The 14,242-nt window shown below is 31.8% G+C and overlaps 1 protein-coding gene across 1 annotated transcript; it reads left to right on the top strand.

Annotated features, from left to right (window-relative positions):
- Positions 1-699: 699 nt before the first annotated feature.
- LOC127728334 (ankyrin repeat domain-containing protein 45-like) lies at positions 700-13,754 on the top strand. Its single transcript, XM_052235683.1, has 5 exons — positions 700-1,299; positions 4,046-4,213; positions 4,861-4,955; positions 5,735-5,873; positions 13,592-13,754. Exons 1-5 carry the CDS (start codon positions 1,023-1,025, stop codon positions 13,615-13,617), a joined length of 705 nt encoding a protein of 234 aa, XP_052091643.1. The 5' UTR covers positions 700-1,022; the 3' UTR covers positions 13,618-13,754.
- Positions 13,755-14,242: the final 488 nt, after the last annotated feature.

The following is a 14,242-nucleotide window of genomic DNA, read 5'->3' on the forward strand; positions in this document are numbered from 1 at the left end:
TTCAAATCAGATTTTTCAAACGACCATTTCATAATAGGAACAGTTTAGTTTGATTGTGTGGATGTGTAGTGTAAAGAGTTGAAAAGTCAAAACTCAGTGTCACAAAATAAAAAGGACCATCAAAAACACGTAATTTGATAGTCTAAAACATCTAAAGAACTTTTTAAACTAAAAACATTGTTAATTTCACTTTTTTGTATGTTTGATATAATATTATTTTATTGTATTTTCTGAATTTGAATTTTCGTCACGAACCTAATCAAAAAGTGTTTTATGACAATAACATATACCTGCCAACTTTTCAAACCCTTCATGGGGGAAGTTTAAGCACACTGAGTGGACCTAGTTCATGTTTTATACATGTCTAAAGTATATTTAATCAGATATACTATGATTTCTGAGAAGTATATATGTACTTAAATGCCATCAAACACATTCGAATAACTATTTTGAGGTATTTTTTTTAAAAGTTCATCATATAATAAAGGATTTAAATAGTCAGGCCAACACTCCCATGGGGGATATCCCCATAAATCGGGATAGTTGGCAGGTCTGCAATAAAATATTAATTGTACATGTAGTAGTAGTATTTTTATTATCATTATTTTCGATAGTCGGGAGTTCAAGCACCTGGTGACCGGTAACGGTTTTATATTTTACAATCACTGTTTTCATAATATAGAAATCATCTGAGCGTTTTATTTTGTGTTGTTTACCTTGACGCTTTTCAGAAAAATATGTAGGGTCGATTGTTAAAATTAACACAGATAACGCATAGTATATTGATATATTCTTACTAACCGCCTAAACATGTAACATTTAAAATTGTTAACCCTAACACAGTGGTGTGGTGTGGTGTTTGCTTTCACGAGTGTATTGGTTAAAGTCAAACATCTATTAGATAGAGATCCATTTCCATATCAACGTGAAATTGTTTACATTTCTGTAGGGAAAACCGGAAAAAGCAGACAACAAAATCAGCCAAGTGTGGCGGATGTAAAAGTGGCAGAAGAAGAAAAAAGATGACACCTGACGGAGAACAAGAGGAAAAAGAAGTCGAAATTCTGCTTCCAAACACCACAATCGTTACACACTGTATTTTGAAAAATGATTCACAAAGATTTGTGAGGTGTTTTGAAGATGATGAGGATGCTTACAAAGACACCGTTGCTGAGTTGATAAATCAACGTGGAGAAGATGGAAAATCGCCTCTTGATCTTGCAGCAACTTTAGGGCGTGGTGATATTTCGAGGGAATTGATTCAGCGAGGGGCAGATGTTTTGGCAGTTAACTGTCAAGGTACTACTTACTACATGTACATATACAAGCAATACTGGGTGCTAATCTTGCATTCTGGTTCAACGTTTTTTTTATTGAAATACTTTAAATACTAATCTAGGGCAAAGGCAGAACTTTCAAAATTCCATGAGGGTCTGGATGGGGTTTACAGAAAAGAGAATAGAATCATGGGCTAAAAATATAATGAATAGAGAAAAATGGACCAAAACATACAGATAGAAAATAATGGGGTGCTAAAATATAATGAATAGAGAATAATGAGCAAAAATTATATAAAATAGAGAAAAATAGCCTAAAAAAGTAGAGAATACAGAAATGAAGGACCCCATCCATACATTTGTACCCTCTTCCTTTGGCCAACTAAAGACTTATGACCCCTTCTGTAGCACCATGTACTACAAAATTTCAAAGTGTAATGATATCAAAACAGCAAATATACTGAATAAAAGAAACATACCATTTTGTACATATACGATACATGCATGTATCAAATTGAAAAGTCGTTCAAAGAAATTGAATTTATTGTTTAATTGCATTTAATATATAGGAAATGTGGATTTTGTGTCAACTCAAGCCAAAATATTTGCAGAAAAACCACAGATTTTAATTCATAGACTTTCGTTATAACTTTTGAAACCTAGATTAATCACTAGTTTATCAATGGTGTGCTAGCGTTTATTGTTTACAAAAAGTCCTAAACAACCTTTACAATCCAAAAAACCTTGCCCTGAGTTATTAAAGTCGAGCACCCTAGAAGGTGTACTTGAAGTGGTCCATATTTATACTTGTTTTAAATAATATCTTTATTTCAAAACTTGTTTTAGGGAAATCATTGCTATATAAAAATAAGAAGAGGTGGTATTATTTCCACTGAGACAACTCTTCACATTGACACAAGAGACCAAATGACACAGAAATAAACAACTATAGGTCACTGTACGGCCTTCAACAATGAGTAAAACCCATACCGCATAGTCAACTATAAAAGGCCCCGAAATGACAATTGTAAAACAATTCAAACGAGAAAACTAACGGCCTGATTTACATACAAAATAATGAACAAAAACAAATATGATATACATCAACAAACGACAACCACTGAATTACAGGCTCCTGACTTGGGACAGGCACTGCATGCATTAATCCCCTTTCTATTTAGTACATAATTGTAAAATATAAGAGTACACAGGAAAAGGCAATGGATTTTCTATAAAATTTCCATAGGGCATTGAAACAACAAAGGATACATAATCGATTTACAATAACAGATACAAACCTTGTTTGACTGTAATTTTTACTTTCTGAATCAATAAAACATTATTTTTCAATTTTAATTTATTCTTGAAGTAAATCTTCACAAGACAACAATTGGTGCAAGGCATCTTATGTGTCTAAAAGTCTGAGAACAAGTAAGAAACTTATAAAGGCTCCTGCCTTGCACCGACATGTACCTACCCCATCTAACCAAAAATGGAAATTGGGGTACTCATTCATTTTCAAACAAACTTATAATTTTTCAATAGATATGTTTTGATTGGCACAATTTGAGCAATACTTACTTCCATTTTGTCATCATGTTGAAGGTAAATGTAGATGTGAGCACAAATTCCTTCATAAATCAGCCAAATTCAACTTGTCAAACTGACCACTAAACTTTAGATTTTAGAAAATGTTGTTTCTGAACAATTCTAATTTCTTTTAATAGCCTTGCTTGATTAAGCACTAGGAGCTAGTAAGGATCTCCCTTATCAGACTTGGTTGTATCACATGTTTCAATTTGGTTAGTCAAATAGAAAATCAACCATTTATCCCTAAAAAATGGTGGCCCAGAAAATAATTCAAAATCAAATAATGTCATATCAAAACCTATCAATTCATTTACATTTAATGAGAATATGAACATGCAGTGTTCATGCTCATTTGCTTTATTTTGAACTAAAAAAGATTTTCTTTGGTTAATCAGTCCATTCATGTACATGTACTTGCATGACCTTTCAGTGGTTAATAATCATCAAGATGGATAGAAACAATCAAAGCATTGTTCCTTTGAATATACATAATGCATGTACAAAATGTACATGTACACAATGTACATCTACAAAATGTACATCTACCAAATGTATGTCTACTCACATTGCAGATATTTTTGTAAAACTAGTAGCCTACATATAAATGCATTTCAACTCAACCAGTGGTGGATTCAGGAGGGTGTAGAGGTTATAGCCCCCATTTGATCCCAAAAATATAATTTTTTGCTTAAAATTGTCCAAAGAATATTGCTTCTCTACTCTTGGCTGCATTTTAACCATTTTTTTTTTACAAATTACACCCCCACTTTTCTCAGAACCTTGATCTGCCCTTGTAAATCTTATGCTTAAAAGATATTTAATACAAGGGATTGCTGTCTTGTGAATATCCATGAATTTATTGCATACATGTACAAATGTATACCAGCTTTCTTTACTAGTGATATCATAGGATTCCTGGAAGATATTTGGTTTGATTGTAGTTGAAAAAAAAGGGCAAAGCAGTGCCCCCCCTTTTTCCTTTGAAGTTAAATGGTTGTTTCCTTAAAATAATGGTTTATTTTTAAATAAGAAATCTATGAAAATTTGTAAACAAGGAATAATAATTAATCCAAAATAGGCAGGTTAAATCAAGATAATGTCACCAAACTTACACAATACATTGTACATTTTTAGGTTAATAATATTTCACCAACATAAAATTTAACACTATATTTTAGGTTATTGTGCTATGCATCATGCAGCTGCCTGGGGAAAGTTAGGTGTACTGAAAGTTTTGGTAGAAGCACTATCAGATTTACAGCAGAAGAACATTCATGGAGAAAGACCAAGAGAAACAGCCCTCAGATATAACAAAACTGAATGTGTTGACTTTTTAGACTGGGCTGGTTCGTATATACAATTCATTCTGAGATAAAAAAATTAAAATGTCCTGTAAGGGTCATTGTTTGCAAATTGCTTAAAATAAACAAACATGTCTGTCTTATTACCAATACATGCATTGAATAAAATAATTTTATTGCGTAGTCATCCATCTAACTACATGCATGCAGAACATTTCATTACAATTCAGTTTCGATCCATCTCTAAAACAATGCTTATTGCTTTTTATGAATTGTGGTTAATGACTTTACACATTGAGTACCAACCAAGCATGTCCACTATTATTACTGAGATAGAAAACAGTATAAAACACTTACAATTTCTACTACAAATGTACCTTTTCCGAAAGATTTGTGATTGATAACCTCCGACCTTCATCAAAAATGGGTCATTGTTTTAATATGGATATAGTAATCAGTCAAATTTTGATCTTTTATATATTGAAAAATATGTATGTTGTGTGATTGATAAGTAAAGAAAATATAACATCCATGTATGAAGTTGCATCCTTTCTGCTGTTTTATGCATTTGAATGATTTTTTGAACAGTCAAGTTAAATGTGATATTTTCTGCAAATGTTGTGTTTATCATGAAGATTGACTGTTCTTACACCTGTCCCTTCTCATGAGCATTGATGTTGATATTTTTGTAGAAGCTAAAGTTGACCTGCAAAACTTCATTAAAACAACACAAGAAACTCTGGCAGATGGAGAGAAAGTCCAAGGGAGGTTAACCAAAGATGACAAAGTAAGATGAAAAAAAGTTTTTCAAAATCATTCATGTCTGTTTGTGAAAAAATACCAACATTGAAATGATGAAAAAAATGTAGGAGGTGTATTTTTTTTGTGTGTGAAGTAATAGATTCAATTTTTATTGTTTTTACATGCTTTGTTAAGTATTGTTAAGTTTAAATTCTGTGATAATAAGTAAAATTTTGTTTATTTGTGTAAGTATTAATAGAAAGAAATTTAGGGTATACCTCAGTAAGACAGCAACTTAATGACTCAAAAATGATCAAATGACATTAATAATTCAACATATTATCTTCAACAATAAACAAGTTTCTATACAATATGTCAAGCTCTTAAAGTTGCATTTCCACGATCCTCTTAGTACCAGTATAAGGGTGCATCAATGACAGGCTTTCATATTTTGATTCTGAATAATATGAAATATATTGTAACAAAAAGCTCATTCTAATAAAAATTAATATTGATCTATGCATGTTGCCAATGTTGCCTGAAGCAAAAACCAGCCAACTTAAGGCCAAAAGTTAGTGAAATGAAATCCATAACAATGATGTGTGCAATCATGATACCTTTTTTTTTTTGCAAGATGCTTTTACACATTTGTCATCATATGTATGCTTATGAACTTACATGTCATGGCCAATATTGAACCTTTTTGAACTTACTTCTTGACTAATTTATACTTGCATTATAAATATTGATAGTAATTTTATAAAAAGCAAAAAGTTAAATGATTTTACAGGTTGTCAAAGATCTTTTAAGTGTGATTTTTTGTAGAACATCATAACAAATACCTGTAAAGAGAAGGCTGAATGGGTAGATAGGACAACTGATGCTACAACTAAAGACTTTATAACACAGAAAATGGCACTCGAGGAAGTTATCAATCCTATCATGCAAAAACTCAATGAACCTCGTATGTACAATTTATGTTTACATTTTTCTTGTATTTTATGGGCAGGTTTGTGTAACTTTTTGGTTTTGGCAACTGGTAAAGGTTATTTGGTGAACTTTGGGGTTAAGCTGATTTATGGTAAAAATTTCCATTGTTCATGCCTTTGATGATATTTTGTTTGCCATTTAAAAAGCAAAGGAAGCCTGTAAATTTGCACTGATTAGGATTTCTAAGACAAGCAAAGGCCTCAATACTTACATTTATCCCTCAAAATGTATTCATAAACACTTGAAGATATTCTGGTACATGTAGATCATGGAATTGCATTATATCATTTTACTAGACTTATTCAGTTGTTTATATGATATATTCCTTAATTTTTTTTTATCAATGTTGTGTCTGCTTTAGAGAAGACCCAAGTCATAGACATCATCACTTGTTTGATGTGCCTGTCATTGTTTGAACATATGAGTAAAAACCTGTTATGACATATATACATATGTCCATCACTATAATCTTGATGATTAATTTCAAAAGTTTCATGGTACAAAGATTTAAGTACAGTTTACAGAGATGAAAAAAAATAATGTAATTAATGAATGAAATTCCTTTCAAAATTGAATGAAAACAGACTGGCCATACTTGCTTATAAAAAATTTCTGAAAAATGTATATTTTTCTGCTGAAGAAATAACTCAAAATACACCTGTATCCTTTACCATTGATTTTCTTTAACTGGAAGTACATGTCTGCATGCAGAAAATGTAAATGAACTAAATTAATACTTGGGCAAAAACTTTTTGAACTGACCTAAAAGTTTGCTGTTGATAAAAGTCATAATATATTGACGACAATTAGAGTGTCCTGCTAGGTTTTCAGATTTGTTCATATTGGTTATATTATAAATTAATACTTCAGTAGATATAAGTGCTCTTTCATTGGGTGAGTTAACGATTAAAATCCTTGATATTGTTTAATTTATGTTAGATTGTTATGTATTACAACCTTTCTATAAATAATTGTAGCTCCATTCCATTAAAGGCCAATTTAATGAAGTATAAGATATAGAGTTGTCCCCCTTCAGCTTCCACCATTTTCATTTCAACTAATGTTGGAATATACTGAATAACCCTCTCTTTCACAACAGGAATCAGCTGTTTGTAACATTAAAACCTTTATAAACAGAACTCTGGATGAAAGGGAAATTTGTTTAAAGAACTTTAAACTGAATGTGGGTGTCTCAGGACATGTATTGGATTTTTATCATACATGTAGTGTAGCAATTTTGTACACCAATTTTCTTCTCCAAAGACAATCTCAATTCCTGAAGGGCTTCAGTATAGACTGTATCATATACTCTAGTAAATGCTGAATAGACACAACATTATTTATAGTTTCAACCATGGTGATGCTGAGATAAGAAACAATGTATACTAAAAACATTAAAAGACATAGGATATGAGTGATACCTGTGTACAATGGAAAATTAATCTCTAGCAGTATACAGCATTAAATCACAATCAATTTGTTTTGCCTAAAAATTCTGTACTGTTGAAAGGGTTGTTGAATTTATTTTCATGTTTTTTTGCATGTGTTGGCTCTTGAAATATAATGTTTGTATAATTTCATTTTAATCACAGTTGAATCAGTAAGTAGACTAATGTGTGTATGTCAATTTGATTCCTGTGTGTTTGTAAACTTGACTTTACACTCAAATCGCTCTGTTCATATGAATCAGAATAAAAATTTAGTGTGATCATTCTCGTTGCCCAGAGTTTCTGACTATACTGTGCATACTATTTATTATCTTTTGTTAAATCTGAGTCAAGACATTTTGTGTACTTCACCATACAGCTTAAGTTGAAGTATTAAAAGTTTATTAAGTGAATTTAGAAGTCACAAAAGTTACTCTTGCAGTATTCTTTAACATTTTTAGTGATTGTTGAATTATCTCCTTATGAAGATAAATTTATATCTCTTTCTGAAAAAAAATGCTTTATTATTTTTCTGAAAAGGTCATTTGAATTTAAAATTTACAATTAAAATGAACAACAAATAAGATGTTTCTTTAATTTATTGTATAAAGTTAAATCTGACAGTATTAAGCTTTAAGTAAATGTACTGGCTATTGTTTTTTTTCCATTAAAGCATGAACTAATAACTAAGTGAAAAATATCAATTTGATGAGCCTCAATGCAGAATTTCAGGAGAACTAAACCAGATGTTCATGATTTAGACCAATATGTGGACATGGAACTCTGGTTTCACGAGAATGTTATGTAGTGTTGACTTCACCATCTGTTTTTGTAACATTCTACAAGCAGTATTAATCATTGCAGTGCACATTTTTCTGACAGTAGTTGAACATCTTAATTAAAACAATTGAAGCTTTTTAATAGATTTAACAAATTGAATTTTAATGTTTAGTGCATTTGTAAATGACAGAATAGAAAATTGAATTTAGAAAAAATTAATATATGAAAATTATCCTGTAACAGACTTTTTTGCTCATATTGCCCCAATGAAGTATGGGTCTAAGAATTTTTTTTGGGAAACATTACAGAAAAGACTGAAAAAAAAATTAAGAATAAGATCAATATGATTTTTGTGCTATGGGAACTATAGCAGGCAAAAGTTTGTCTAACTTGGTATTGGAATTCAGCTAGTGAGTCTGCTTTTTCTTAAAATGGGGTTTCCACTATCTGTGTCCTGTAGTTTATTGACACAGATAAAATTCTATATTCTTTTACTGTAATTATTAATTTGGTACAAGAAAATTAAATTGTCTAAAAAGTTTGAATCATGACAGCATCTAACCAGAAGTAAAGCAACCCTCATTTATATATGCCTCATGGATTTCGCAAAAGTTTGCATGTCCAAATTCAACTCTTGGCTACCTAGTGACAAATAGTGTTTGTCTCGTCTGTGACCAAAGTAGCAGAAGTCACAGAATGCTATACATACGTACATGCAGAAGGTCAACTATATTTGTTGTTTGGAATAATTGTAAGGTGTACTTGTCTGTTTGGCAGGTTTAATCTGACCTTGACCTCATTTTCATGGTTCATTGTTCAATGTTTAAATTTTTGTGTTTTGGTCTGTTTCTCAAACACTATAAGAAATAGTTCAACTATATTTAGTTTAAACGGTGATTGTCAGGTATATATATCTGTCTGGCAGGGTCCATTGGTAAATTTTATGTTTTCCTGGTTAAGTCTGTTTTTTAGAGACTATAAGCAATAGGTCTACTATATTTGTTGCATGGACTGATTGTAAGGTGTACAAGTTTGTCTGGCAGGTATCTTCTGACCGTGACCTCATTTTCATGGTTCTTGGTCAATGTTAAGTTTTCCTAGTTGAGTCTGTTTCATAGATATTGTAAGCAATATATGTCAACTATTATAATAATAATAGTCAACATTATAATGTTTCGTGAATGGATTGATTGTAAGGTGTACATGTTTGTCTGGTAGGCATCGTCTGAACTTGACCTTATTTTCATTGTTCATTAGTCAATGTTAAGTTTTTCTGGTGTAGTCTGTTTCTTGGAAACAATAGACAATAGATCAATTATATTTGATGCATGGAATGATTGTAAGGTGTTCATGTCTGTCTTGCAGGTTTCAACTGACCTTGACCTAATTTTCATGGTTCATTGTTCAATGTTAAGTTTCGTAGTTTTGTCTGTTTCTTGGATACTATAAACAGTAGGTCAACTATATTTGGTGTGTGGAATGATTATAAGATGTACATGTCCGTCTAGCAGGGTTCATTGGACATTGACTTCATTGATAATGTTAAGTTAATGTGATACTTGTATTCAAACCTATATCTTAAAGACTTTTAACATAAAATCAATCATGATCAGTAAAGCTGGCAATACATTACAGTATGTGCATTATTGTGTAACTTCGTATTTATGGGAATGCATCATTTTAGAAAAGCTTCCCAGAAAAGTTTACAGTCTGGGCATCTGTGAGCTAAATAAAGTCTGGATTGAATGATCGCTTGTTTTAGTTGATTTCAAAAAGTTGACAGAAACTATTAAATCATCTTCTGAGTTGCATCCAAGTTAAGAATTGTCTAGAGTGTATCAGTCTCAATCAGAATAAGGTCACTCTAACCTGCATTTCCCTTTCATTCACCTAATTAAGTCTACATTTGGGTTCAATAAGTGACCTTCAATCTTGAATAAGGAAATCAGATAAAATCATGTCAAAGAAGTCATAATATGACTTAAACATGAAACATTAATGTCCTTTAGATTTCAGTTATAATGACTATACGTAATTGGTTTCATAGTGGCTTTGTGATGAACTCATTGAATTAAACCTTATTTTAACCGTGAAGGAGTATCAACTACTTGCTTGATGTTGCATTGCAGTTATACTTTTTCTGGGAAAAATATCAGCGACTCTCTGGTTACAAATGTGATTTGCCTAGAAGGTCTATAGAAAAATCAAGTAACCATCATCAGTGACCTCCTTATATATATATGAATACAAATGATACAATTGCCTACCGTAATAAAAGATAAAACATCCTCTTTCTTTATTGTCCTGTGAAATCTACAGTTTAACATACGCATGATGATTATATGTTATGGTTGAAAATGTCAGAAAAGTTTTCTCCAGATAAGCAGGGCAGCATGAAAAAGCTTATAGGAAACTGTGCCAGTGCATGTTTTGCTGGACTGAAATGAGTTGGTAAATGTGTGTAATGATTCTGTTCATGAAGAATGAACTATACACTATAATTTGGAAATGTTTGATGATTATTTTGTTATTTAAATTCTTACAGGCTTTTTGTAAATGCATGCATTTGATTTTAATCTAATCTTGTATATTAATCATTTCCAAAAGATACATCATATCATGTCAAAACAAATAAACATAAAATCAGTCAATTTTAAATTTTGTAATTTTTATACGACCGCAAAAAAATTTTTGTGGTCGTATATTGGTATGACGTTGGCGTCTGCGTCGTCGGCGTCGTCCTGCGTCGTCCGAAGACACATTGGTTTTCGCACTCTAACTTTAGTTTAAGTGAATGGATCTCTAAGAAATTTTACCACAAGGTTCAATACCACAAAAGGAAGGTTGGGATTGATTTTGGGGGTTATGGTACCAACAGTAAAGGAATTAGGGGCCAAAAATAAGCATTTTTGTAACTTCCAGACATAACTTGTGTGTTAGTGTATGGATCTCTCTGACATTGTACCACAAGGTTCCATATCACAAAAGGAATGCTGGGATTGATTTTGGGGGTAATTGCCCAAAATTTTAGGAATTAGGGGCCAAAAAAGGGGCAAAAAACAAGCATTTTTCTAGTTTCATGACAATAACTTGTGTGTAAGTGTATGGATCTTTCTGAAATTGTACTACAAGGTTCCATATCACAAAGGGAAAGCTGGAATTGAGTTTGGGGGTAATTGCCGAAACGTTTAGGAATTGGGGGCCAAAAAGGGGCCAAAAATAAGCATTTTTTTAGTTTCAAGACAATAACGTGTGTTCAAGTGTATGGATCTCTCTGAAATTGTACTGCAAGGTACCATACCACAAAGGGAAGGCTGGGATTGGTGATAAGGGTAATTGCCTCAATATTTTAGGAATTAGGGGCCAAAAAGGGGCAAAAAACAAGCATTTTTCTAGTTTCAGGACAATAACTTGTGTGTTAGTGTATGGATCTTTCTGAAATTGTACTACAAGGTTCCATATCACAAAGGGAAAGCTGGGTTTGAGTTTTGGGGTAATTGCCCTAAATGTTTAGGAATTTGGGGCCAAAAAACACATTTTTCTAGTTTCCAGACAATAACTTTTGTTCGAGTGTATGGATCTCTCTGAAATTGTACTGCAAGGTACCATACCACAAAGGGAAGGCTGGGATTGAGTTTGGGGGTGATGAATCATAAGGGGGTTTGAAAAATTTGGGGGGGGGGGATTTTTTTTTTTTCCTTTTTTTCCTTTTTTTTTAATTTTCCATTTTAAGTTGGTTATTTCTGATTTATATTTAAAAGCAAATAATAATGATATGGTAGGAGATACACACCAAACAGGATGTGTAAATTATTATATAATAAGTATTGTGCAATAGCAAGAAATTTTCAATTGCACAGTATTGCACAATAGCAAGAAATCTTCAATTGCACAGTATTGCGCAATAGCAAGAAATCTTCAATTGCACAGTATTGCGCAATAGCAAGAAATATTCAATAGCACAATATTGCGCAATAGCAAGAAATTGTCAATTGTACAGTATTGCACAATATCAAGAAATATTTAATTGCACAGTATTGTGCAAAAGAAGATACTTCATATAAATTGCTTATTTCTTGACCAATTTCAATGGGGTTTTATTCTTGAATTCTTGGGGTTCTTTAATATGCTGAATCTAACCGTGTATTTTGTTTTTGGATTTTGGGCCCCGTTTTTTAATTGGTCCACATTGAGGTCCAAAGGGTCCAAAATTAAACTTTGTTTGATTTCATCAAAAATTGAATTATTGGAGTTCTTTGATATGCCGAATCTAACCGTGTATTTAGATTCTTAATTTTTGGTTCCGTTTTCAAATTGGTCTACATTAAGGTCCAAAGGGTCCAAAATTAAACTTAGTTTGATTTTAACAGAAATTGAATTCTTAGGGTTCTTTGATATGCTGAATCTAAACATGTATTTAGATTTTTTATTATGGGCCCAGTTTTCAAGTTGGTCTAAATCGGGGTCCAAAATTAAACTTTGTTTGATTTCAACAAAAATTGAATATATGGGGTTCTTTGATATGCTGAATTTAACCATGTATTTAGATTTTTGATTTTTGGTCCCCATTATCAACTTTGTCCACATTGAGGTCAAAAGGGTCCAAAATTAAACTTTGTTTGATTTCATCAAAAATTGAATTCTTGGGGTTCTTTGATATGCTGAATCTAACCATGTATTTAGATTTTGGATATTGGACCATAATAGGTGAATGTCCAATTTAAAATTTTTAAGTTCTTAGACCACATTCATTCTGTGTCAGAAACCTATGCTGTGTCAAATATTTAATCACAATCCAAATGCAAAGCTGTATCAAGCTTGAATGTTGTGTCCATACTTGCCCCAACTGTTCAGGGTTCGACCTCTGCGGTCGTATCAAGCTGCGCCCTGCGGAGCATTTTATTTTGTAATGTTTTGTTAAAACATATTAAAGACAATAAGAGAAGTACAATGTATACTATTTTTCCTGAATTTCATTGTTCTTTGTATAGTTTGTCTATGTGCATATAGAGAAACAGAAGAGTTATCTCCCATATCATATGAAATGCTTTATATTGTAGTAAAAGTTTGATAATGGGTGTATTTCATGATTTTTAAAAATATGTTTAATAGCAATTTCATAAATGCATTATTTTAAACAGAAAAAGTGAATTTGGGTACATAATAACTCAAAATTGGATATATAATAATATACACTAAATTCTTGAACTATTTCATGGTGGTGAACACCAAAATAATTAAGTACAAATGTAGCTACTTTATGATAATCAGAGATTTTTTGCTTCATCAAGTTCAATGTTGACGGCCAGTGTCAACGGGAGGCTGGCCGTCACTACCATTAGAAGAAAAAAAGTTCACTTTGGTATCTGATTCGTATATATTTTATTTATTTCAAAGTTATATGCAGTAAGGATTATTTTTGTTGAAAGCATCTAGGTATATATATATTTCCGAAAAAATTAATTGTTTTCTTTTCTACTTTTAGCCTCAGAAAGGAGCGAAAAAAGGTAAATAGCAGCCACAGCAGCTACACAGTGTCCAGAAGGAGGAGTTTACTGTGTGAAAAGACTTTATTGATACATCATTGTGTATTTCGTTATTATTTTTAATAAAAAAAAAAATGTTTTGAATAAATTGTTGAAATTACAGTACATATTTCAGTAAATCTACTATAAGTACAGAAAATAATATGATCCCCTTTAATAGTAATGGTTAATGACCCCCAGCAACCATCATCATTAGTAAAAACTTGAAATTTGATCGATTGATTGCTTGGTGTTTAACACCTTTTTTTAGCACTGTTGGCTATTTTGTGGCAGCCATTTTTCATTGGTGGAAGAAGCTGGTGTCACCAAAAAAAAACCACCGACCTTGGGTAGGAAAACTGACAATCCTAGTCAATTAAGATTGGAGTTGAACACACAACCTTTTGACAGGCTAGTGATAAGTAGTTGAACTACTTAAACCACTCAGCCACCAAGGCCCCCTGAAGCTGAAATTTGATCGAAAGAATCATGTGAACTAATAATTGCTACCAAAGTTTATACAAATTATACTTCCATAATCATATGTATAGGAAGTATGGTTGATATCCCATACCACTATCAAACAAAGCTGCAACCATTAGTAAAAAGGA

The sequence above is a fragment of the Mytilus californianus genome, unplaced genomic scaffold (genome assembly GCF_021869535.1).
Source record: "Mytilus californianus isolate M0D057914Y unplaced genomic scaffold, xbMytCali1.0.p SCAF_2, whole genome shotgun sequence".
In the NCBI taxonomy this organism is placed as follows: Eukaryota; Metazoa; Mollusca; class Bivalvia; order Mytilida; family Mytilidae; genus Mytilus; species Mytilus californianus.